The sequence below is a fragment of the Pleuronectes platessa genome, chromosome 5 (assembly GCF_947347685.1).
Source record: "Pleuronectes platessa chromosome 5, fPlePla1.1, whole genome shotgun sequence".
Lineage (NCBI taxonomy): Eukaryota > Metazoa > Chordata > Actinopteri > Pleuronectiformes > Pleuronectidae > Pleuronectes > Pleuronectes platessa.
The window spans coordinates 17470221-17497707 of record NC_070630.1 but is presented as its reverse complement, the minus strand read 5'-3'; the positions used below and the strand labels follow the sequence as shown (position 1 = coordinate 17497707).

At 40.4% G+C, this 27487-nt stretch overlaps 1 protein-coding gene across 1 annotated transcript; it reads right to left on the bottom strand.

Moving 5' to 3' along the window:
- On the bottom strand, positions 1-27335 carry fam168a (family with sequence similarity 168 member A). Its single transcript, XM_053422223.1, has 8 exons — positions 27136-27335; positions 11063-11170; positions 10260-10351; positions 7465-7545; positions 4512-4657; positions 3668-3854; positions 3327-3453; positions 1-3102 (listed from the first exon to the last, which is right to left on the bottom strand). Exons 2-7 carry the CDS (start codon positions 11122-11124, stop codon positions 3341-3343), a joined length of 681 nt encoding a protein of 226 aa, XP_053278198.1. The 5' UTR covers positions 11125-11170; positions 27136-27335; the 3' UTR covers positions 1-3102; positions 3327-3340.
- Positions 27336-27487: the final 152 nt, after the last annotated feature.

Below are 27487 nucleotides of genomic sequence, written 5' to 3'. Positions count from 1 at the left end.
CCATGCTTAGCTAGAAATACATTACTGTACCACTTGCTGTATAAATATACTGCATTTTTTTTTTTTTTTACTTAGAGATCCAATGCTATAGTTAAATACACCTGAATATTATGCATACCCAATATGCTTAATTGACCAGAGGGAAATGAGGAAAAAAAACAAAAATAACGTTTAAAAAACCTAAAACAAATGGAGAGTACTGACAGAAGTAGTGGTTAGTTAAATAAATCCTAATGACAAGTAATTTTACTGCTGTCGCAAGAAAATCTAGCTTCTGTATTTTCTCCGATCCATACGTGGTGGGAACGTTTGATGACCCTCGTGTCAATAACAACCACTTCATGTCTTCTAAAATACAGGGGTCATCATTTAAGATAAGGCTTAAAGATAAACAGTTTCCATCCGACAGCAACATTATTGAGTATTTTCTTGAGAATTAACCTACTAGTGTACAAACATCTGGACTAAGAATACCTCAAAACACTCGATCTTATTGGTTTATATTTAAAAATTACAATATAAATTGCTTCTTCCTCCCATTTGCACTACATTGCCTAGGTACCTGTAACTTAGCATTAAATTGAAGTCCTCAAGTTCTCTTGTGTTGTGCAATATTTCCTCACAAAGTTATTCATTATCCCACATTTCTGATATGTTCTACTCTTCTTAGCAGTTAAGTGTAATAATTATTGAATGGAGGCTGCTTACAGAGCCTGTGATCCATATTTAGAGATTACAACAATAAGCATTTTATTCAAAAATCAATTCAAAACGCTGATAAAATAATTACTGTGTTAAACAGCTGGAGGCATTCCCTCGTTTTATTGCATTATCAAACCACTTCATCTACATACCAGCACAGTAAATGCTTTTGCTAAACCAACCTGTCCTCTACAGAAGTTGTGATTTGATCTTTTTTTATTTTTTATATACTTTTTTTGAGTTTTATTTTTATTTTTTTATGCCACAGGCCTCCCCTGATAATCAACCCCAGCACCACCACAACCCCGCACCGTATATGTCCTCCAGCAAAGGACCAATAAACAAGACTCAGCGAGTGATCATCATACTATAGGATGTAGACACCTTAGCGTGAACAAAACCAGCTGTATATGATCAAGCTCTCACTGGCTGTAATATTGTGCCCATGAAATGACTTTTCATAAAATAAAGGTTGTTGTTGTAAAGAATGAAGAGCACTGTTGAAATGCAGTCAGTAAAACCAAATATGTGTAAATCTCTGACTCCGGCAGAATAAACACGGTATACAAAATAATTTTATTTTCTCATAATACTGCTTAAAGTCTCAAAGTGACTTACTGGCCCCTTGAAGGTCGCGTGGCTCTTTACCTCCTGTCAAGAGAAGCCAACTGGGTTCAAATGAAGTGACAGAGACGCAGAGTCGTCACAATTTCAAGCTCCAGCAATTAAAACACAAACAACCCTGCTTTTTGATTGCAGTCTATTTTTGGCTCTCGATCAGCAACAGAGTTTAAATTTGGCCCCAATTTCTGAGAATTCCAAGCTGCGAATACGACACAGACCAGGTGTATACAGCCTCCTGACTTCCTTATGTAGCACCTGATCCATTAAATCTAATTTGTTCGGCCTTTTCAGAGCACTGCCAAACGGATTAATGGAGTGAATCCACAGAAACACATTTGAATGGTGCATTTTAAATTGAACAATCTGTCTTTTCTGTTTGGTTATTAGTCCTGGTCTGGAATCGAGGAGGTGGAGGACATGAAATGATCACAACGAGAAATCAATACATATTGTGCAAAAATTGCAGAATGTGACAGCAGTTTCTCGCAAGTAAGATGTTACCAACTCAAATGTCTTGTACTTTGAAATGAAACAACTGACTGTGAACGTCATCACCTCCTCCTCCTCCTTCCATGGTTGCCTGCTCCTCAGTTTTGTCCTGCTTTCCTGGTGCCAACACAATCCCTTTAAACTCCTTCTCTGCTGGCTGTGTCTGCAATCCACACCCCTAGAAACCCGTGTGTATGCTTGTGTTGGACTGGGAGGTGCTGTTCAGTAAGTGCCACTATGTGATCATGTGTTTTCCAACACACTGCAGGAGTCAGTGTGTGCGTGTGTACGACCACCCATGCTGTTGACACGGTTAGAATTAATATTTAGCTTTTTCTTAATGCGTTCACCTACGCTAACCACAGTAAAAAAAGCTTGAGGACCCGAACAACCCTGACATGTTCTCTAGCTCTAGGTAAAGATTCCATTTGTGTCACAGCATACTAGCCTGCATAGTATGCAGCATGAAGAAGGCGGTGTTTTCTTCTGTATGTGCTAGGTGCTAAGCTAACGTGGACAGGCTGGGACACGCACCTGGGTGGGCGATGGGCAGCAAGTGCTCTGCTCCTAACAACACAGCAGCTCACATGGAGAAGAAAGGACGACGGTGACTGACAGACTACGGCCAGACAGACAGCTACATGCTGGAAGACCACCGAGATTGAAATAAAAAATGAAACAAATCAGATAAAATAAAGGATGAAGTGGAAGGAATGACCAAGGTAGAAAATAAGAAGTCTACAGGAAAGGTTAAGCAAACCAGTTGAGTGTGGTAAAAACGAAAAATTAAATAACCCCCCCCCCAAAAATCCTAATTATGTTAAAACCCTGTGCTGATATCTAGTCGTTAGAAAATTTGGCAGCATAAGTCAGTAAGTCTTTGTAGTGAATGATGAGAGATGATAACAAGGAGTAAGTGCCCAATATTATCCAGCCAACTGAGCAGCAGCAGGCGGGACCACACACACCAGCACAACACAGAAACAGGAGCAACCGACACCTGTGATTGGTCAAAGAGTCCTTCTGGAGTTCCCGAGAAAAAAAAAAGGAAAAAAATAACCCATACAAAATAAAGTAATGACTGTTGGCAAATGAATAGAGAAATAAAAAAATAAAAGCAGCTTTTGAAAGAATGTTAAGAGAATGTCGCATAATAACAACAAAAATAAGGGTAAAGTGGCTGTTGCACTTTAGTTTTGTTCTTGCAGACAGGTGCGGAGTTCCCGTGGTTACCAGCGGGAGCCCGTGTAAGATTTGAGCAGTTGCATACGATGGTGGACTCCAGACCTGGAGAGAGAAAGAGAAGCAGATGTACACGTTGGCGATGGATTCAAAGAGCGCCTCGGGCCTCTGAGGGGAAAAGAAACGTGAGGGAGCAGTTTGTTCAGGTCAGAGAGAGACAACGGAGGAACAAAGAGAGGAATGAAGAGGAGGAGTGGAACAGGAAGAGGAGTGAAAAATGAAGTTGCGAGGAACATTTCAACGAAAACAGCGGCAGGGCAGACACTCACATGATTGATGGGCTCTACCAGTGAGGTGGTACGTAGCTGTACCCAGGTGTCCCTTGGGGCCTGTAGGTTGGCACAGTAACTGGGTGTCCTCCCATTTGGGGGTGCTGGGGCGTTGTCAGCAGGGTCCCTACAGGAAGTTCACAACGTTACTACTACAGGCCGACCTCTCACCACAGCCTTTACATACACATTCAATGAGTAAACATTTCTGAGCTCAAGTAATAAACTCAAGAACTAATGAAAGACTTCAAATCTGATGTCTTGGCAGCGGGCAGGACGCTGCTGCCTAATTCTGTCCATGTCTAAAAACTGAAGGAAGTGTCCTCTGCGCTGAAACATACCTGCACTCATCGCCATAGTTGTCCCTGCGACCATTCCCATGGCAGCCATGCCATTGTTGCGAGGGTTAGGTACAGGGACCGGGGCCGGGTAGAGGGCTGTGGAGGGCATGCTGTTGGGCTGCACAACAGTGGTGTGATGGATCACATGTGGCTGAGCCGCATACACAGGCTGGGTGTAATACGCTCCCTGTCAAAGTAGAAAAAGAATAAGGTTTGTGAATGTTTGTGTGTGTATAGTTTTATTATATAATATAATGGATTTATCCCATAGAAAAAGGTTCTAGTGCTAATGACCATTTTCTACTGCAGGAACAAAAGAAATCAGAACAAAATCAGCTAATTTAATAATTACTTTGGAGATTAGCATGTTACATTTCTCACATTCGACTACTTATGCATCTATGGTTTTCTTCTTATATTTAACATTACAAGAAGTAAAGCATTGAATAGAAAACAAATGTCCCTATTGTGTGAAAATCTCAACCAGACAAATGTCTAATATGCTGCAAATTCAGGGCCTTTGTTGGGAGATGTATCTGGACAGTTTAACAGACTATTAACCAAAGCAATTCTTTGGTATAAAACCCATCATTTGCATTCAAATAATGTTTCACTCTTGATAAAACAAGTCAAAATGCTTTTCATGTGAAAATATTGCATAAACGGGTTGCCGTCAGAATTGTAAAACTGCCTCATCTCACTGTATTAAATATAGTCTTTTAAAATGACATTGACTGATCAGACACAAACTTATTTACTGATAGTGCTTCTGTTTAGTGGCAACATCACAAGCCTGATCGACTTTTCTTTCTATTATTTTCAGTGCCTCTTTCAGTGTCCTTACCTGTGCGTATAGGTTCTGCTGAGGGTAGGCACTGCGGATAGGGTACATAGCTGTTGGGTATGGGGTGGGGGTCGGGGTGTAGGGAGGGGGTGCTCCATTTGACTGAGTGGGTGGCACTTTGTATTGGGTGCCTGCTGAAGCGTATCCTAGCAAAAAGGAGAAAGGAAGAAGAGAGAAATAAATTTGACACTATAACTGATGAGATGTTTTCTTAAACCTGCAATAAGTGATTTACAGTGCATAAAACCCCCCCAAAAAACATAACATGAGTATTGTCACCTTTTGTAATTCAGAGACGGTATTCTTAAATGTGTTCTCTGCGCTGTAAACTAACCTATGACTTATTCGATAGATTAATGCTGGGTCTAATATCACAATTACCACAAAATGTAAAAATATAATCTGCATTTATGGGTTGAACATGGCTGATGACACCACACAGTTTTTCAAGTAGTTATGGAAATTGGATGGCCAACGTTTTAGGAGACTTCAGCCAAAACCTAGGTGAAGTTTTAATTTAAAAAATTCCAGGAAAGGGAAAAGTGTTTTTATTCATTTGTGAAGCCGTTTAAACTCTTTAGCTGCTCTAGCATGCTGTTTGGTGCTGGGCACGTTCATGCACAAGGTTTGTTAAAGTTCACGGGAAACAACTTCCTCAAGTATCACGATGATGGTGAGAGGATAAATTAAATAAAAACATTAGAAAAAGTGAGTAAATAAGAAGTAAATAGTGAGTAAATATATGTTTTTTTAAAAATTATAATTGCTTTTCCTATGTGTGTTGTATTTATTGTTTTTTTAAGTTTCTATGTTCATGTATGCGCCTATTACCAGAGTAAATTCCTGGTAGGTGTAAACCTACTTGGCAATGAATACTTTCTGATTCTGATTTATGGCATTAAAAAATAGCAATGAGCTTTAAGATACTGAATTACTATTATCTTTAAATACAGCACACAAAGAGAGGATCAGAGAATCAGTAATAATCTGCATGTTATGAAAAACTGCTGCTCTTATATATGGATAGACTGTAGGCACCATGAAGTCTGGGGCAGTGCAGTGGCAAGTAAATTTGTAAAAAATACATTAGTCAGACTAATTTAAAACTTACATGTGAAATTACCCACATTTAAACAGTTTATCTGAGCTTTCAACTGTATGTTTATTATTTCAATTTGGCACAAAATCCACCAGATGGGGCACTGGTGCCGCCTTTTGATGGGAGGCTAAAACAATAAGGCTGAGAGTTAGTGAATCTAAAAATGGCTCATTTCTCCAGTAACCAAGGAGCTTCGGACCAATCTAAAAAAGGTACAGAGATATTCTCTCTAAATATGATTGTTTCTTAGTGCAGCTTTCATTTAACAAATAATGCACATGGTTGAAAAGTAAAGTGTTCTGTTATACAGAGAGGGCATCTGGTTCGGACTCAGTTCATGTCTGGGCTCTGCTCTCCAGAGTGCAGTACTTTTGAACGGCCACTAGGAGGAGCCTGAAGGTCAAACATGCTACTAGCTAGCTGCTGCAGCAGAGCTTATGAAAGCTTCCCTCACACAAGGACAAGCGAACAAAGAGATGCTGGAGCTGCTCTGTGTGTGTCTAAAAGTGTGTATTTGTGCATACTCTCATACACATTCTTTAACATGCATGCAGGGCACTAGAGGACAATGGTGTGTGACAATTACACGAAAGCCCTGCTGACAGAAAACAGTTTGTCTATTAAATGGTCTTGAAGAAATGATGACATTGATCAAGACACAGTTCTAATCAGACCACATCCAGCTCGTCTGAAAAACGGAAACAATTTAATTCTCCATGTATTTAACAAGCCCTGCACAAGGCAGAGAAATATGAATTGCAGACAAACAGCAGCAGCAGCCTTAGGAATGAAGTTGAGGTGGTCTGTTGGAACAAAGCTGTGCGAGCTTCGACGGAGCATACCTGATATTTTGTTAGACTTCCAAAAAGATAAAAACACAACTGGGGGAGGGGATGAGAGGAGAGAGGGGCTTCAAAAGCAGAAAACTACAAACCCATCCTGCCTCGTTACGACACTTAAAATTCAGGAGGATGGGGAACAATTCAAGGAGGTATTTGCCCTCCTGTAAAGAACATTTCATGTTTTATATATTCATAGAAATTAATACATTCCAGGTATGCTGCCATTTAGGTGCCAATCTTTATGGTTTCCAATACATATTTCAAATCCATTATTCGAACAGAATTTTGAAAATAATTTATATTTTTTATTATTGTTATTTATTATATTATGAAACTCAAAAGGACCAAACCACCACCAAGTTCCCAATCTCTATTTCCATACTTTGGGTTTGTTGTTCTCTCCTCTCTTAAACATAATAACCATTGTTATTGTGCCCCAAACAATAACAAGATTCTGCAATTTATAGATTTTTTTTCCATTAAAAATATTAATCTAGGTTTTGAAATCTGTCTTAAAAAATGTCAGTACTTAGAATGAGTTTATATCACTAACAGAATTATAGTCCTTGATAGTTATTTTGCCCCTGAAATGTGCTGTTATCTCAGCTGATTTTTCTACATCATAATCAAGTGATGTAGTGTTACAATTGGGGATTTTGTGAAGTGCAAATAAACAGACAAACAACAACTATGGACAACGGTCCAATATCTACTGAACAGACAGCTTGCAGAGTAAAACATTGTTGTAGTTGAATAATTTAAACATCATTATTAGACTGTAAAATCATTTGCATACATCATTGTGTCTGTGTGACGCCCTTTACGACAATACCCTACACTCTGCTGTGTGTGTGTGGGTTGTTTCTCTTATTTGCATTCTTTGAAGAAAAAAAAATGAAAAAAAATAAAGAACATCCCACTCATTAACTCTACACAAATTAGACATTTGCTCCCAAGATATTACCTTTTGTAAGATAAACAAAGCCATCAAATGGTGTGTGCCAGAGCTCACCTGGTGGATACCCAGGACTACCTGTTTGATACAGGTTGGGGGTATAGGTGGGAGCCGCGGCAGGATACCCTCCTGGATAACCTGAGTGTCATCACAGGAGAGAACACATTAGAAACCAAAGCTTAACAGAGAGAAAACACAAACACAGATTTGGATTCGAGCGGGATGTGCACAGATGGTGCTCATTAAAAAACATGTCTGCACCAATGACATAGTTGGTTCAACGCGCCTTACATACACCTGCCAATATGGTGAGGGTGGAGATAAATCGAGAAAGATTTGCAAAGCACACAAGATATGCCAAGGGGCTACACACACACACACACTCTTGAGTCGCCAATTACATGCTAAGCAGACACGCTGGTTTTTGACGTAAGAAAATGCTTCCACTAATATAAAAAAAAGGTACAAGTTCGTCAGAATGAGATAAAGGAGGAAGGGGGAGAAAAGAAGGTAAAGAGATAGAATGAACCAACACTAAGTGCTGCTCACTGCTTGCATTTACTTGTAGTCAGTTTCCTCAGAATACAAGCTTTTGTTATATCTTTCTTTAGCTGCTTTAGTCAAGATGTGGACAGGTCTAATAAACAAGTTTCAAAGGTAGTCAGCAGTGGTCAGAAACCAGGATAAGATAAGATGCATGTGCACCATTATGACGGTCACTTATGGATTACTCCAGCTAGTAAAAATGGGATTATCAAAACTGGAATATGGGTTTATCCAGGATACTGACCTTTTCATGCTTAATACAGTAACGGCCACTTCCAAAAACCTATAATAACCGTGATACTGATTTGCATGTGAACACAGTTGCTGATTTACTAGCGGCGCATTTCTGGAGCTATGACTGAATTGGTTCAAAATCAAATCTATGTTAAGATTACAACCAATTGTGCTTCAATATTTCCCTTCTTCAATACATTATTTCTGGTGATTGGCTCACTCTCTGTAGTTAAGAAATGTTTGGAGTAGTTTTCATGAGTTGACTTCATTCAACTCCGTTCTGCACAGATGGAAAACAATTTTTATGAAGCAGCTTATCGGTTAAATGCGTCTGTCTTGAGAGGTTTCACATCAATGGACATATGAGATGGACTGTTTACTGACATCATTGACACACTTGCTGCTTCTCAAACTGGGTCAACACATCTGTCTCCTGGTTTACAATTGAAGGTAAACAAAACAGGCTGCATTGGTAATCTCATTTTATGCATCCAATCTCCTTTTTATAAACTCATTGTAATCTAAAGACACAATTTGTAATCTAAATATGAATTGGTCCCGAGTCACCTCTAACCTGCAGTTCTAAGTCTTCTCTCTCCAACACTCCACGTTCACACAGCGAGCCTTAGCAAGTGGCTATGATGGAGGGACAGTGGGGTTGTAGATCTTAAAATAACTTGTTTTGTAACTGCTCTATGTTTGAAAGCATATCAAAATCAAGTACTGTTCATCTCAGCTTCGCACTAGACATGTGTATTGAAAAGAACCCAAGGGACTGCAGTTTTCAATTTGGTGCGATTAAACGAGCAATACGTTCAATATTAATACACTTTGAGAAAACAGGCAACCTACACTCTTTAGCAGCAGCTGCTAAATAACATCCACATAAATTACGTTGCTGATCATAACAAAAGCGTGTGTTCACGTCAACGATAACCCATTCTCCAGTTGAGGGTTCTGTGTACTGAGTCAAGCTTAACTGAACTTTGAATAAACAGGTGCCAGCTGTTTGTGCAGCAGCTTCATAGTTCTGTCGTTATTTACCGCAGCATGCTTCTGCGTTTTCACGGGCCCGCAAGCGCAAGAGCCCTTCCGGGCCCCTCACGTGCTTATGTATCTCTTCTTACGTGCGTCGCCCAATTTTTCTAACTATACAACAAAGCGACGCGAGCCTCACGCAGCCCGCAAAGCTTGTGATTGGTCTGCCTACTACATCCCGTCCGGAGTCTAGTTTCCGGTTTCATGTCCCATAATACCGGCAGAAACAACGGAAGATTTAGAAGAACGAATATGGACCAAATAGAAGAGCACTTGGCAGAAGAGATCCAGTAGTATGATCGCTTGTTTAACCCGTCACTGACTGGCGGATTTGTCCGCCAGAAAAAGGCTACGAGGAGCCGCAGTGGGTCTGTAAATAAACAATCGACGAAGAAGAAAGAAGGCGTCTCTAAGGTCGTCTTCGTCCAAAAACATTACTCCACCTAGTGTTCTGGAGGGGAATTGCTGTATAAGACGCGCAGCGCTTGGGGAAGGTTGGGGACGCATGAATGACAAAGAGTCCTGCGACACAGCTGCGTGAAACGCCGCCGACGCAGTTTCAGAAGCATGCGCCAGCCTTTACTGCAGGTCACTCTTAGGTTCAGAAAGAGAGTTGCAAGCAACATTTCCACAGTAACAGGCCATTACAGACAAATATATTTAGAACAGGTTCTCTAAACGTCTAATCCTGATACAGAATCACAGAAGTGTTTTAGTTGATTGAGGTGAAGCTGTTATTGTGACGGATTTCATGTCAAACTTCAGCTACTGGTTATTTTTATTATGATTTATCTGCACATAACTTTCACCAGTTATCAATATATTTTTTAGTTTTTGGTTTCTGATCACTGACTTTACCACAGTATCCACATCGATCCCGTCTGTAACTCATCAATATACACATTTTTGTGATGAGCAAAGTTGTTGACTGCATTTCCTCCTATGGCAGCCACTTTGTGCGCACATTTAGTAAACAGTACGGGACAATCTGGATATTAGTGGATGAAAAATGTGTATGTGCTGATTAGTCTTACCTGTGAACGCCATGTTCTTTGGGTTTCCATAAGGGGTGCCAGGCTGAACAGGGCTGTAGACTGGATTCATAGCTGAAGATAATCGGTTCTTACTGAGAGAGAAAAGGAAATTGTCGCAAAGAGGAGAGAAGAAAAATGGAGGGGAGAGAGACGTAAGCCACGTAAATTGGAAAAAAAATTGTTACATCTATCAAGCATACATACGCACACACCAATCAACCACACACATTAATCCCAAACTCAAGATTCTCAAGGCGACATCCAGCTGAAGGATTTTGCCAGCATGCAACAAAAATCAAGCACCGTAAATCCTCACCCTCAAGTAGGCTCAAAATAAGCTTGTGTTTAAAATCACAGACTATTGACTGGATTTTTTTTCTGTCAAGTACTGATAGAAAATCAGAGGAATGCAAAAATCCACTGAAAATGTGTGTCTGGTTTCCTGTAAGGTGTTAAATAAAACCAGCCAAATGTTGCACACCTGCAAAAAAAAAAGAGGCAGCAGGAGCTCTACCAGCCTGGTTCCCTCTACAGGGTTGAACGAAGGAGTGGCCACTTAAAATTTAAGGTGCTGGAAATGGATGGGGGGAGAAGTCTTATTAAAGATTTGTTTAAACTACATCTCCCATCAGGTGTCTTTCCCCACAGGTCGCACGATGGCGATGAATGAAACCTCAAAGTGCTATTTCAACTTACCTGTTCATTGAGAATATGGGCATGGGAAATGTGTGTGCATGAGTGTGTCTTTGTATATATGTGTGTGTGTGTGTGTGTGTGTGTGTGCATGCGTGCGTGCCCCGTACCTCTTGTGCGTGTCTGGTTGATACATGAAACTGAATTTGTCTGTGGGATGCCCGCTCGCCATTCTTGCTGTATGCAAATGAGGAAGGAGTGGAAGTGGATATGCAAATCTGAAATTAAAACAGCGAGAGGTCATGATTACAACGAACACAGGAAAAGGGATAAAAAAAAAAAATTTTTTATAATAACAGCAACAAAAAGCAAGCACCAGTGCAACAGCAAATGGTTAGTGATAGCAGCAGGGGAGACAGTGATGTGAGTAGTTGAGGTAACCGGTGTTTAAACACCAATAAATAGATTTAATAATTGGTCGTGAGGGAATTTTTTACTGCCAAAATAATGTCCTGCACTAGCATGTTAGCATCTTTAAGCTGATAAAACAGAAATGAAGACATATTTTACCCACGTGTATGTATATCAAGTCTATATGATGCATGTCTGAGTCAAGTGAAGCTAAAGTGTGTGTACTGTGTCTAACGACTCAAAATTCACAGTTTGGTTCAGACCTCAATTTTTGAGCCACAATTCAATTCTCAATCTTATGGTTATTTAATCTTAAAATGAGGATCACCAGGCTTGTAATTTATATAACGTTAGGGTCAGGGTCATTTGGTCTTTAGTATCACAATAATTTTTACTGTACAAAGCGCACAGCATGAAATAAAGAGTTCGAACTTAAAAACAAAAAACTACGTTTCTGAAAAAAGACAAATTACTTTTTTAACTTGTGTCTGAAAACTCATTCACATATTTTACTGCATTAAAATGTTAAGAGTCCATATACATGAAAATATTAAATATATTGGCCGTAAGATAATAGTGAAATGAAGCTCAAATTCAACATATTTTTGACTAGAGGGCGACTTTAAAATGCATATGAGAGTGTTTAAATCTAACTCATTCATCACCGTTGTATCACTGTTTCGGTCTCGGGTTTAAGAATCATTATACATCTTGTACATGTATATGTGATGTGCTGTACAAAACATTGAATACAAGCAGCAAAGAAAACGTCGAGAGCCAATGAAAAAGCACAACGCACCCAAGTGAGCGTACATGTGACGGGAACAAAATATATGTACAAAAGGAAGCAAAGTCAAGCACCTGGCCATGAATAAGCAGGATCCAGTACACACACACACACAGCGTGGAACAGCTGAGGAATATGTAGAGGCAAGGTGTGTGTGTGTGTGTGTGTGCGCGCGCTGTACGTTTTGACTTCATTTGTATCCTGTGTTGTACAAAGCAAATCACCCAGTCATCATGTAAAGACAATACAAAAGGAATTGGATTGTACCAGAACATGAGTTTCCATCTTAAATCTAAACTGATGCATCCTGGGCTGGTGTTTCATAGCCACTTATTCTGTACATGATTACAGCATCACTGTCACCATGTCTGGCATACACTGTACCCTGGCAATGCCAAACAACACAGACTGACACTTCAAATTAGTCAAAGAATCTTTTCAGCACTGCGTCCAGCAACATGACGTCAAAACGCCTGGAGTCACTTGACAACTGAATACCAGCATTAACATGTGGGTGCCGGTGCTTTCTAGTCGTTTTATGCATGAATTCCTTAAATAAACATATGGATGGACCAAAACATTAACAAGACGACATCAACACCTAATGTAGCTGGAAAGTATGAGGGCAATGTGCAAAATTAAGGACCCTCTCACGGCAAAACACAAACTGACATTTTCCTAACATAATTGCATCGTATTTGCGTGCTGCGTCATGTCAGTTGATTTTGTGTTTGACAAATATGTCAACTTGGAAGGACCAGGGAATTTCCCCAAAAGGCCAAGACACCATTTCAAGTCTCAAAAAGGCTAACGTGAAAAACGAGGTGAGTAGTGGTGAGGGTCTGACTAAAAGAATTGAGATATGTCCCTGAAAGCAAAACATTTTCCATAAGGGGTCTGATAATGGTCACTCTTTACACCAATTATTTTTGTAAGTGTGATGGCCAATGGAGAAACTCCCAACATTCGATGTACAGTCAATGGTGTTGTCTCCATCTCTAACAAACAAGCGTTCACACTGGATCAAACACACACACACTGGATAAAGCGGTAGACCGTGGCCGGTCGAGCCAATAACACGAGCATCAACTATGGTTCATTACTAAAATTCATATCTCATAACAAAATAATGTCCCTGGGGAACTGATTTACCGATTGTTGAACACAGCTCAAAGTACAATCCATATTAATCTACTGCATCTCCTCTGCTTTAATCCCCACCTCCAGCTTCCTGGCCTCACAACTTTCATTCCTCTCTGCTGCTTTTCTTCAATTATTTTGTCATTAGCTTCCTCCACCTCAGTAAATCAGTGTCTCGACATGCAAACAAAGAGTTTAATTATAACCAGATTAAAGCAAAAGCCACAGATTACTGCAAATGCCACATAAAAGAACAGTTTAGAAATACAATCCCTGATTTTCCCAAATGTCAGCCATGCTCACAGAGCAAGCTCAATGGAGTTGATCGGAAAATGTATGTTCAATGACCATAATAGAATAGAAAGCCTTTATTGTCATTGTATCGGCAGAATACAACAAAATCTAAATTGTTGCTCCAGTGATGCGTAGACAACAGCATTAAAGACAATGCACTAAATCCAGCGTACTTAATCAACAAACACACATACTGTATATAATACTAGAGGTGTTGACATGTGACCTGTATCTGATTACATATCTGGTCATTTGGCCTATATAACTGATATTTAAGAGTTTGGTTTCTTGATGTTATTCTCCATTTATCTCCTTTCAGCCAACATTGTGACCTGATCTAAAATGGTAATTAGTTAGTTGGGCTGGTGGACTGCTCAACTGGAAGATTATCATTAATTTTTGTAAGGGGATACTTGTTAATATCTGCGAGCTTTACATTGCATTTTATATGCATGGGATTTCCTAATCCAGATAATGTATCCAGGTTTATGTCACATTTGCATTTTAAGATATCTTACAACTATTTTGTAGTGCATTTAAATTGCATAAATTATCAAGAGTCAAACCGAAGTAACATGTAAGAGCTGCAATCAGAATATAATCGTAATCCTGTGTTTGTTCACATGAACTCAAGGCCAATATATGCTTCTCCGAGTCCGTTACGGACGGACGGACACTTTTTCATTTATAGTTCTACGAGCCTTTTTGTTGTGAAAACAATTCACAGCAGAACAGTAGTTGGCGCAACGGAAGTCAAGCTTAGAGAAGCCTACCTCATGAGGTATATAGAAGAAGTCCACGCTGGTTTATTTATGTCCTCCCGGTTCCTCACACACAGTGAACGATGGCAACTAACAGAAAAAAGCTGTTGATGACGCGACAGTTTTTGCTGAAATAAAGTGACACCCAGCGGGTCAAAATGCTTATGTTATCGTGTCTTAGCGCAGCGGTTCCCCAGTGTTGTTTCCAAACTGCGTTGCTAGTTCAACAGCCGCAACAGCTTGAAGCTACACGGAGGCAGCTAGCTTTCCCCCCAGCTTCCACACACAGTCAGCACGGACACCCGATACTAACTACTAACAAGTGTTTGCTTCTAACCTGACGGTGTTTGAGAAACAGTGTCATGACAGCCGTTGGATTAAAGTCAGCAGGTTTTTGCGCTGTTACCACCGCAGTTAGCATGGTGGCTAGCCCAGTTATGAAAGTTCGTTATAATCGTATGTGACCGTACACACATGCCTTAAGTGCTCTAACCAGCCACCGTCAACCGGACAACGCCGCTGGCTTAACACACTTGTCACATTAATCATAGAGTCGTAGTTGTGATTTAGGTTTATTGTGATTTAGGGAATGAAATAGGAAGTTTGAGGTCCCGAAATGATGTCGTCCCGAAATGCTGGCGTTAGCGGACCAATCACAGCCAAGGGCTATCCGTGGGCTCTCCGCCATGTAGTTAGAAAAATCAGAGCTGTCCGAAAAGCTCTCCGTGGAGCCCCGGAGAGGCCCGGAGAGGGCGTTCCACGGCAAAGAAGGCGGTCCTATCTGTCCGTGTCCGTCAAAACGGAGAAGCATAAATTGGCCTTCAGTCATAATGTGCCTGTTGTAATGTGTAGAGTGAGGGAACAATGGCTTTTAACCGAGACAGGTGGCTAAGCTAGCCCCGAGGCCTACTGCAAACACACACATACCCAATTACAGCTGTGAACGAATAGAAACAGACGGTTTGTCTGAAAAAAAACACTGCGTGTTTAGGCCAAGGTGATGAAAAGTGAATGGGTGAGAACAAGAGGGGCACATCAATGTGTCTAATGAAGGTGTGTGTGTGTGTGTGTGTGTGTGTGTGTGTGTGTAATAGGATGACAGAAAAGCATGTGATGAGTAGGAGTGTCAAACCACAGCTCCCTTTGTTTTCAGGGGGAGGTGGCGATGAGGTGCATCAGGCTGTCGAATAAAACCCCTTTCTAACAATAAGACCTTCTGTTCAAAAGACCACTGTGATTGAAGAAGAGCATTCTCCAGGGGACATTCACAATACAGACAGACAAAGATGGGTTGTATATTTATTTGTAGAACAGAGAGTAAAGGAAAAGAGTCTACACATCTCCATGGTGTGAAACTATTTTTTTTGCTTAAGGCAAAACATAAAACGAGTAACAACTCAACATACGGCTGTGTGCCTAGAATGTCAAAATTAAATACGCACTTACAGTCAAGTAGCAACTACTGCGGACCACTTGAAATAGATTTGGGGTCTGCATTACATAAATATTTATGTTATTTTATTACCTTTTTTTTGTTAGAAACCAAACTGCCATTTTGGGAAAGCTAATATACACAATGAGTCAGATAATATCAATTCTGTCTGTGTAGAGTGGGCAGTTATTCTTATCTTATATCTATACAAGTTTCTTGTTTTAGGGGTTAGGCAACTATGATTTTCATTATTCAAAAATATTGTTTGTTTCGGTCAATTAATCATTTATTTGGTTAAAATACAGATATTTTGACTTCAAAAGAACCAACTATGACTATCGATTTTTTCAATCAATAATCCACGGCCTCATCAATAATTAAATTAAAAGTTTAAACACAAAAAACTCTATCATGCTCTGTAATGAAATAAAACATAACAGGAGGAACAATGAAATGATAAAATGAAAGCATTTTTTTTTTAATGACACTTTGTCGGTGTCTCGTGGCCCCCTTCTGTAAAACCTGACATCTGTTTTCTCAAACTCTCTACTTGATACAAACACGTCGACTTCAAAGATGGTAGGTCAAGCTGCAGAGTAACATCCCTCCGTCAGTACAAGGACAGCTGGACTCCGCTAGTGAAGATGAAACTGCATGTGATGTGAAGCACTTTCATTTATTTGCCGATAGCATTACACATCTGCGAAGGTTACGAGGCTGATCCTAGATGCTGTGCGCATATATAAATTGAGGAGGGTAGTGTTTTTGGTAGCAGCCTTTCAATACAAGATAACTGTTTTCAATCATGGCTCTCCACACTTGCAAACATGGCTTTTTCCACCCTATTAATGGAGACGGAAAAATGTTTTTGTCTAAACTTGACCTCTGGTCTTAACAGACTTAGCAAAACTCAATCGTTTTGCCTATAGATATTGTATGGTGCTGCATTAGGTACCGAAAACAACCGAGCTAACAATTACTTTTGGATTAAATTGCCAATTTCTTGTTTTAACAGTCCAAAACTTAAAATGCTACATTTACTATCTAAATGACAAAATATCATTCAATACTCAGGAGCAAACAAAAGTATTTTGCTGGATGAAAAGGCTCAAATGTTCATAGTTATTTTTCTGGCTGCCCAAATCCTGGCATCAGATTGTGTTGTAAATTCTCTCCTCGTCTCACACATGAACAAACAGCGACCAGGGATTCATTCATCACCGCTGGCTAACATTATTAAAGAGACCTAACAGCTCCACGGCTAAACCAGAGTTATTTTTCAGGACTTTGTTAAGCTTAAACTCGATTAGTGGGACTTCATTTGGGCTGAACTCACAAGCTATAAAGCCTCAAGGCCACGGTAGAGAAATATACAGGGGCTCGATAACCTGTATGCTAATAGACCTGGGGGTTTTGTGTCTGTCTGTCTGTCTTTTAATGTTTTGTGTGAAAGCAGTAAAGTGACAATCATATTTTCCATTGTTTCAGATCTCAGGTCATTTATGTCTGCATATGTTGTTTGCGTCTAAGTATGTGCACATTTCAAAAACAATAATGTTGGTTCCACTCTATAAAAGGGAGATTCTTGCAGCCTATGGGGAGCAGAAGTGGTATTAATGAGGGAGGGGGGGGGTTGGTGATTGTGAAAGAATAAACCACCGAAACACACACACACACACACACACAAAGGGCTACCATTCCTGGAGAACATGTACAATGCAACACAACCCCCACACCAACTCTATCCTCCCACATAATACCTCAGCAGGCATCTACTCTTTAAGCAACTAATCAAAACCGGTGGGCGTTATCACACTTCAGCACAGGAGAGAATAGAACTTAACAGCTTTTTTTAATCCTCCAGAAGGAAAGCATTTCACTTGGGTCATAGGACACTGAAACAGAGAGAGAGAGAGAGAGAGAGAGAGAGAGAGAGAGAGAGAGAGAGAGAGAGAGAGAGAGAGAGAGAGAGAGAGAGAGAGAGAGAGAGAGAGAGAGCGAAACCATTAGACAATAAACTGCTGAGTGTAATGTGGTGTGGCAATAGTGGGGTTGCTGCTATAGATTGTGTTACATGATGTTCATGCCCAACAGCCCCAATGTCTATTTAATTTGTTATGGGTATAATACTCGTAAGACATTGGTAGCGCCTATGTTCTAATATTAAAAAAAACACTACTTTGTAAAATACTAGTTATTAATCGTCAATTATAAACTGAAAGAGCAGTAATAAACTGAGTCACGGCGATTTCGCGAAATTAAAGCGCATACTTAGCATCGTTCCAGTATTAACCTGATGCCAAAATTGAACCTAGTAACATTGATTAGGTAATCTACAAACTTTGTGAACTAGAGAAGGTGGCAGTCTCTGGACGCACACTCTTCCACACCTACAAAATGGGACATACAGAGGGGCAGGTGAAGGGGAAAACTGCCTGTCTGACGCAGACAGTAGAAACTAGGGATGGGCATTCGATTAAATTGTCTTCGTCGATCGTCGGGAGAGTTAATGACGAATTTTCGATTAATCATTAATATTTTCAAGTTCAAAAATTCACTATTTATAAGCTACATTAAAATGCAGAAATGCAAAAAAATCGTGTTTCCTCATTGAGATCTTTATTACAAGATGAACAAAATATGCGCTGCGGTAATCTTAAGCAGCGGAGCCGACAGCTAGAAGCCGGTGCTACTAAACACAACTGACCCTCGTTTTTTTTCTCCAAAATAAAATAATAATAATAATTTAAAAAAACATAATGTTAAACAACAACTACAAATATATAAATACTTAGGTCTGACAGGTTTTGCCAAATGTAACTCAAAACTATCAAACAAGGTACGGAGTCGAGAAAGCTTCATAAAAATAACCAGTTACTCACATACAACTTCAGAACCAGCCTACAGATTTGTGTTGAGAAAGATGAGCATGTTAAACTGCTCTGGGGTCAGACGCGAACGCAGCCTGAGGGGACTGACGTCGCCGTGATACACAGGTAGCTCCGTGCTAACTTGGCTAGCCTGGCCGCGGCTCCGGTGTTTGCGCTCCCCTCGTCCGTGTCAGACAACGCAGGCTCCTCGTCTCCCCCAGTCTCTGGGAAAGCTTCGCAGTGTTGGCAGTGAACCAAGTCATTTTTTAACTCAAAATGGTCCCATGCAACACTTCGCCGTGACCTCTTCATGTTTACTTTGGAAATGGAAATACACGGTAACTCGCAGCCAGTCGCAGGTAACTGAGTAGGACTGTGCCGTTTTTTTCAAACACTGCCCCCCGTGGTCAAATGTGTAATTAGCGAATTCCTCGATGAAATTCCTTTCATCGAGGAAATTCTTAATGATCAATTAATCGATCGTCGATTAATTATGCCCATCCCTAGTAGAAACTGAACGAAAAATGTTATGGTTCACCTCTGACGCGGTGGATTTTCTCTGGGTACTGTTCTTGACTAGGGCTGCAACTAACGACTATTCTAATAGTCGATTAGTCATCGATTATTGAAACGATTAATCGACTAATCGGATTATGAATGACACAAATTCTCAATTGCTCTTATTTAGCCAACAGCTTTTAAATTTAGCTTGAGGTTGTTAAGACGCATGTGATGACTGAAAATAAAGACAATTAATATCGATACTTCATGCAAAAAAAAGTATTTTAATCAACTTTGCTGCACATTAGTGTACCGTTGACACAAAAGCAAAGAAAAATATAGTTTTTGTCCATTTAAAACCAAGGACAGGCAAAGTGATAATAGCAACAAAAAAAATCTAATTTAAGTTTCCCTTTTTCTGTGAACCAAGAACAGGAAAAGTGCTGATACTAAAAATATATTAAATTTCTAAAATCCAATTTTCTTGTTAACAAAAAGGACAGGGAAAGTAGCATCAACAAACGAAACTACAGTCTTCTTTGGACTAAATAATTGTAATTAAAAAAGACGTTTGTCAGGTACAAGGATAAGATTACGCTTTTAAACTCGTAAAAAAAAAGTTTAAACCATATTTTTTGTAATGGATTCTAGAATCCTGCGCACAGGTATACCTTTATGTAGCAAGCTAGCTAACAGGCTATTTTACCAAGGTGAGTCTGCATCGTTTACGTTACGATGTCAAACCTCCTCCTCCTCAAATGCGCGTGTCCGCCATCCCGCTCGGCTGTACGCGGGTCCGACGAGCGGACCAGCATTAAGCGGGTCCGGTCCGCTCGTCCGGCCCGGCTGTAAGCGTTCCGACGAGCGGACCAGTGTACAGCGGGTCCGCCGTACACATAATGCAGGTAGTTTTTTTCGGGCCATGTTGAGGGTGAAGTTCTCCCGAACTATGGTCTTCCTGTTGCGCGATGCTGTTGCAGCGCACGCCGCCATTGGCCAATGTGTTGTCACTACTGCACATGCGCGACTTTCTGAGATAGGAAGGAAGCGAGATGGCTCACTCCTCAGCGGTTTCCATCAGCACCTCATCGACGAGTATATCCGTCGTCGACTACTTTTGTGATCGAATTTTGTCGACGACGTCGACTAATCGTTGCACCCCTATTCTTGACTGGTCAATGCGTTTGTGTGTGAGAAAGAAAGATTGACAATGGGGCATAGAGCACTACATAGATCTCTTCAATGAGCAACAGTGTAGAGCACTAAGTTTGAGTTCTTTTATGTTTTTATGAGAAGTGCCAGACACATTTGGAACATAATGAAACTGTTGGGACAAATGAGACTGGCCGGCTGCCATAGTTGAGGTAATTAATGGGGAAAACCGCAGACAAATAGGATTATTTTATTTATTTTATTTTTTAATTAAATTGTAAGGCATATTTTAGTATCGGCTTACTGTACTGTAAATCTGAAATTATTGACACAATTCACCAGTTGGTAAGACAAGTTATTAATAGATTTTCAATTAGGTACGGGGAAAATGTGGCCATTTTTCATTATCTTCTGATATATTAAATACCAGACAATCACCATACTGGGAAAAGAACCGGCTGCATGTTGGTAATGAAAGAGGTTAGTTGCGGCACTACGGGGCCACCAACAATAAATCTTTATTAAAGCCCGAGGCTTTCTCTGTCACACGAAACATTCATGGCTAACAAAGCAGCAATCAAAGTCAAGAGTTTAACACTCAACACCTCAGCTACTCTGCTTGATCAGGACTGTGTGTGTCGTAGTGTGCAAGAGATTAACAGCAACCTGGCAGAAAGCAAGCCAGCAAGAACTGTCTTCTGATTCAATTTTTTGCCTTTATGCCCCTTTGAAACCAGTGAGAAAAGCAGGGCCAGAAAGAGAAGAATGTGAAATATTTCAAACCGTTATAGATTAGGGTGAAAATCTTGAGTGTAGGATCCCTGCACAGCTGACGTACAAAGGAGAGCTTTTACATCAGCAATCTTCCAAATAGCATGATATCTAACAAAACACAGGCCTCCAGTAGCGCCTGCTATTTCAATCAGAGCTGACATCCATAATCAATTCCAAGACTACATCCATCCTGCTGTAATATTAAAAGGCAGTGTGATGGAATCAGAAATACCCCCCTGCCTTCCACACAATCAGACCTGCCCTGCAGCAACGTGCTTCAAGCAGCCCTGGGCTATTTTAGATCTAGGACAGCATCTCCCCCTTTCTCTGTGCCAACTTCCTCCCCTTCTAGTCTCCTTTCCAAGATCATCTCATCAGTCACACACACCTCATGGGTCTGCATCCCAGGATTAAGTGACAGTATTGTGCTGGCGCCCTGAAAATGGAAATATTTTTCATACCCAGAGTGCCTACCATGAAATGAATACTCTTAAACATTATCCATTTATGGAGATCTCCACCCCTGCTGTGGGCCTGGGGTATTAACACACATTCAGAACGCTGCATTACGACGAATAGTACAGCGGCTTTTCTTAGGCACTGCCACTAAGGTCAGCTCGACAGTGTGATAAATAATTTGATGGCAAAATATCCAACCTTTATATTCTAGTCTATTAGACAATACAAGGCTATTTGTCAATTCAAGAACCGTGATTATTTTTAGTGGCACCTACTACTTACTCTGTAATATGTATGTATTTGTATGTGACCTAGTATATTTGTGGTTCAGGAAGAGAACTAGAAGGACCCACAGATAATGGTGTAAGAAGTAAATAGCAGTATCTTCACTGGTTAAAACGAAAAGAGATGTGGTAAAAAAGGATTTCCTCAACAGACTTGTAAAAAGAGATAATTAGAGGCTTACGTCTACGTTTCTTGAAAAGGGGAGCATCAAGTAATACGAATTTTAATGAGTTCTCACTGCAACTAAGGGATTTTAACACTGACAGTAGAATTGAATGACACTGGAAACAATCCTAGAAGTCTACAGCAACACTGATTTCTACACCACACAGGGAATTGTTGTACGGATTTGCCGAGAGATATCTATAGAAACTATGCTAACATTTACGCAGAAGAACCCGGAAATAATTTTAAGACACTGGTGGAACATTAGTTAAGTCCATCATTGCCAGCTAAATAAACTTTTCGGGGCACTTTCATATTCTACAGCAGTCTCTGTTGATCGAGCTGTTGCACTTTAGTCGTCTTGTGTGGCTTCATATATGGGGCTATGAAAATAAAAAGTACATATAAAGTACAACAGTCCTCAATGCAGAAAATTACTTGCATTACTTGGATTAAACATACATAGAAAATTTTAATTGAATGAGCCAGTCTGTTTGCTCATTTACAAATGAATAGAACTGCTTTGCAGTCAGTTGGTTGTTAACGGTTAAGACCACATGGTGATGATGGGTAGGTACAGGTAGCTGCAGACCTGGAGCCAAGGTAAGGCTGAGTGAGTCGGAGGCAGCTGCCCAGTCAGGCTCCACGAAAACGTAATCTTCGGCTCTCTGCTTTGAAGCTACATATTAGCTTTGAGGGATAACTTTTTGCTAACTGTATCATATGAACATTGCTGTCATCCTGAACATCCCAAAAAATCTTGCATTACAATATACCAAAATGTTTGCATTTAATTGCGAGTGTGCGGTAGGGTCGTAAGATTACTGGGTAAAATATCAAATCCTGAACCCAACACTTTTGTTAGAGACACCAAGCCGGAGCCAGGAACTAGCTAATATAAAGTACATACCTTTAGTCAAGAATGGCTTGTCCAATTTCTGTGGCTAAAGGGAAAAGTTATTTTAACACTTATTATATAACTGTAATTGTGGGAAAATGTGAGACAATAAAGGTGCTGGTGCACATAAATGAAAAGAAGTCTTGAACCCCGGCAGGAAACAAAAACCCAGTGAGACAAAAATACTTGACATGCTCACGCACAAGACCAGACAGCTTTATGATTTAAGACTGGGCAGTTAAACCCTTGATAAACAATCAATACCACAAGGAGATATTAACAATAGACAGGCATTATTGCCCACAGTGGAGGTGCTACTAGTACAGGACTCTATTATATTGTAGGTAAGATAACAACCAGTGATGTTTTTGAAAAGGACCACCAGTCCAACCTTCAACAGTGGAGACCAAATGGTAGAAAATATAGAGTTTCCGTTTGTGTCATGTATTCATTCGAGAATATAAAAAGCTTCACACCAACAACTTTAACATCTTCATAAGATACCGGTAAAGTAAGTGTTTTTGCTTTTTGTTTTGGAGCCTCTCCACTCTGGTGCTTAAACTAGCTAAGACCGGGCCTGCATAATAATTATCACACTGTTGATGTGGTTCAACAAATTTTCACAGTAAGACAAGCAATAGTGATACATTAACTTTGGCCCTATCCTTTGCAGGTGTCCCATTAATCCATGACACTGAGCCAGAATGTCAAGTACCAGAACACTGAAAAAGCTCAAAGAAATTCAACAATTATGCATTGTTTTCTATGCATCACCAAATGCTGGCCTATTAATTTGGTAAACAAGGTGATGCACATCACAATACTGGTTACAATTCAATACAAGACAGATGGTTCACAGCATTTTGAAATTTAAGAAACTTTTAGTATAAAGAACACTGAATTTGTGTTGCTTTTGAACTGTAGTGGGTTGTACTGACATTAGGAACATGTGTTCAAGTATAGCACAGTACACAAGCCTCCAAAATTACCATTAAAATAAGTATAACACATATTTACAGATTCAACATGAACTGAAACCAATCTTCATTAAAGTGGATTCATTGCAGGCCTGTTGGTTTAAACGGCATTAGTTTAACCTAGGTGTACCTATTAAATGGGCCAAATCTTTACTCCTAACTCTAAGCCAAGAATACACATTCCACCAATTATGGACAGAGCTTTTGTCCTGATTTGGAAACGCCATTCCCAATGGAATACCCAGATTTCAGAAACCAGGTTTCCTTCATATGACATTTAAGGAGTCATTTGGGGAAAGTAATAACTAGTGGCCTGGCGGGTAAACACAGTCAAGTTTACTGTATTGAAGCAAAGTACTGAACTTATAGTGAACATATTACAAGGGATTTACTAAGGCATCACCAACAGATAAAAATGTGGATGCAAGGATGCAATCCAAAATATACAGCAAGTCTCAAGCAATGCGAGAATATTATTACTTGGTCTAATGAAAATTAAAAGGGCATTGACTGGTGCAGCATAACAAACGTCGGATGGAGAATCTCTCAAAATAATATGTTGGTGTTGATTACACTCAACAAAACAGAGAAATGTTCCTCTAGTTTCATCTGTGAGAGACAGTGGTGTGAATTTGCCAAATGGCAGCCCAAACCAATGTGAGATTGCAGGTTATTTTATCAGTGTGGCACATACAATTTCTTCTATATTTCTTGACAGGATCTTCCCTTTCATTATAAGACCTGGGTGCATTGCCTAAACAAAATGGATGGAAAAAAAAAACTATACAGAGTTCTCTACCGCTCTGTCTAGAAAGGAAACCTTATTGATTATAATATAAGACATGTCCCCCTGAAACTTAGGTTTAGCATGTGAGGGTAGCCTTTCTGAAGGCGGGGGTAACATGTTCTTCTGCCACAGAGGAAATAAAAAGCCTTGGTGATACAAAATCTTTTTTTTAAATATTTTAATAACACAGCATGACATCATTGTCTGACTTCATAGTGAAGTTTTTCCTTCCATGTGATCATTGATAGGGGTTTTAGGTTATTGGTATTTTCCTGTAGGATGCAGAGATACCCAATAAAAGTATTTCGAACTACCATTATTTTTGGACATGTTTGGCCTTTCTTAATGACATCACTGCATTGTTTTCCATTAATCATCCAGACTGTGGCGGGACTAATCAGACCATGGTGTCAACACAAAAGATCTTTAACTTGTGTTTTGTTCTGTTGCTCCATTGTAGAGCTGTGTGGAGCCCTCTTTGCAATGCTGTTGCGCTCACTTGCTTTCTTGCGCTCTCTCACACAGTTGACCTGTCACTCATGGTCAGACTGACCACCAGTACTGGGATGAATTCTGTTCGCTTTGTCGGCCCCTTAAACATCCATAAAATGTTTATCCGCACCGTCAGACCGTGGTTTAAGACATGCCCTGCAAGATAATAATGTGTGAATCTTGTTTTTTATTATTATGCAGATTAAATATGTTAGGAAATGATCAATGTTGTGTGTTTGACCGGGCTTTAAAGCCATTAATATTATGATATTAGCGAATGAAAAAATAATTGATGTATAACTAGAAAAATGAAATAATTATTGATTGCAGCTACTGTTTAAGCAATGAATAATAACTATTAAAAATTCCATTGGCCTTGGCCCTAAAATCTGGTAACTTTATTGTTAATAATACCTGTGAGGAGCAACTCATTAAGTGGTTCAAACCACGTGTAAATCAAGTAGTCCAAAGACAACGGTCTGTTAAAGAACCACCGACTCTCGTATCATTAAGTGACTCCAGCTTCTCAATCCGGTGACAGTTTTATGGTTGCATTGTAGAGCCTACCATTCATACACTTGAGACTGCGCTCAATACATGCCAAAACCCGATGCCCCCTCCTCTTTTACTTTAGCATGGCAGACAGGGTCACCTTAGATTGAAGATTAAATTAAACTCAATTTAATAGTCAGTTCTGCGTCATCATTTTTATCATTTTCAATAACTAGTTATCTGGCAGTGTATAGATTTGCCTAGAATGTCCCAAAAAAACTGCAGTTTCTTTGTGGATTTGTCAAGGTTGACCATTGTCACTGCTTTTGACATAACTTAATGCCAGATGCCCCTTGATTTCAAAGGACTCTTGAAGATTAAGATTGGTTGTTTGTTATTTGATGGGGTTGGAATGTTTCCAATGGTTGCGATAATAACCAAATAAAGAAAATATAATGTGCTGGTCTGGTGAGGCCTAACAACAATAGAAATCCCCTCGAAAATCCATGGGTGCTTTGGCATTAAATATACTGTGACGACTGTGTGAATGGCAAACATTGTATTGTAAGGCTATTTGAGAGAACAACACTAGAAAAGCACTATTATAAACACAGACAATACATTAGAGATAAAATACCCGAGTGTATAAGATGTGCATTGTTGTACATTTTAAATTTCAATTGGAAAACAAAAGACATTGTCCCTCGTGTCGGGGGCAAACGTGGTGTTTATAACATGCGTCAGTTACTGCACAGATGCATTATAAAACTAGTAGATCAAAAATACACTGCTCCCACTCTAAGATGCAGTTGTTTTGTTCGCATCGGAGGCTGTAGCCTGGAGCGCAGTCTGCAGGCTTTTGTGTTTTCCCCCACATCAGTGGTTAAATGTAGTTATGTCCATCACAGTGTGGCATCACTGGCGGAGTACTGCATTCCTCAGATCGTCAGCATCGACAAAACAGCCGCGGTCGGACGAAAAATGGTCACACTCAAACCAGCTTAAGACACCATTTTGAAAAATCCACCGATTTCTAGATAACAACTCCGAGATGCCATCTTGCCAATTATCGCTAGATTAGCCACCGTTAGCATGGCTACACGGCAGTCCCGTGCAGGAATCCGTGCGGGACGCAGAATACAAACGTTAGCTTAGCTCCCTTGCTAGCCCCTGATAAAGACAAGCCGCTAGCCCGCCGTAGCATCCCCCGACACACGCTGCTCAAAGGGGCTAATTAGCGAGCTAGCTGGGGCAAGATTAGCAATAGACAATGAAAAAACCCTCCCGGCAGGGGAGGGCAGAGAGCCCCGCTACGACAGCGGCGCCTTTCACCGCCAACGCCGCAACAACCATCATCGACCGGACAACTTGTACCAGTTTGAGTCCGCTATTCGAGCTAGCCCGCTTAGCTTAGCCCGCTAGTTCCCACTGTAGCCACCGCCGCGGAGGACAATTGAAGGGATACGGTGGGGGAAGAAAAGGCAGGGAAAAAAACCACGGACAAGTACCGAGTCGACACATGGACATTCCTGTCCGCCATAACAACAAACTGCGGCTGAGACTCACCGAAGTCACTCGGTCGAAGAATTGAGGAAAAAATAAAACAAGATTCTCCGGTGGTGCGTATGTGCTCTCTCCCGTGTGTCTGCTCGGCTCGGTGTGGACTGGCTGTGCTACGGCAGCGTTTTGTCGGGGGCCAGTTGCGCTGAGGAGAAGGAGACAGCTTTCACCCGGAGAGACGGTCACTGGGTGGGGGATGGGGATGCACTGCCGAGAGGGAGGGAGGGAGGGAGGGATGCAGGGATGCGAGGAGAGAGGAGGGGGCCCGACAGACCCAACGAGAACATGAAGTGTGGAGGCATTCATGATAATAATAACTATACAAATAACAACAACTATGATAATAAAACGAATCATA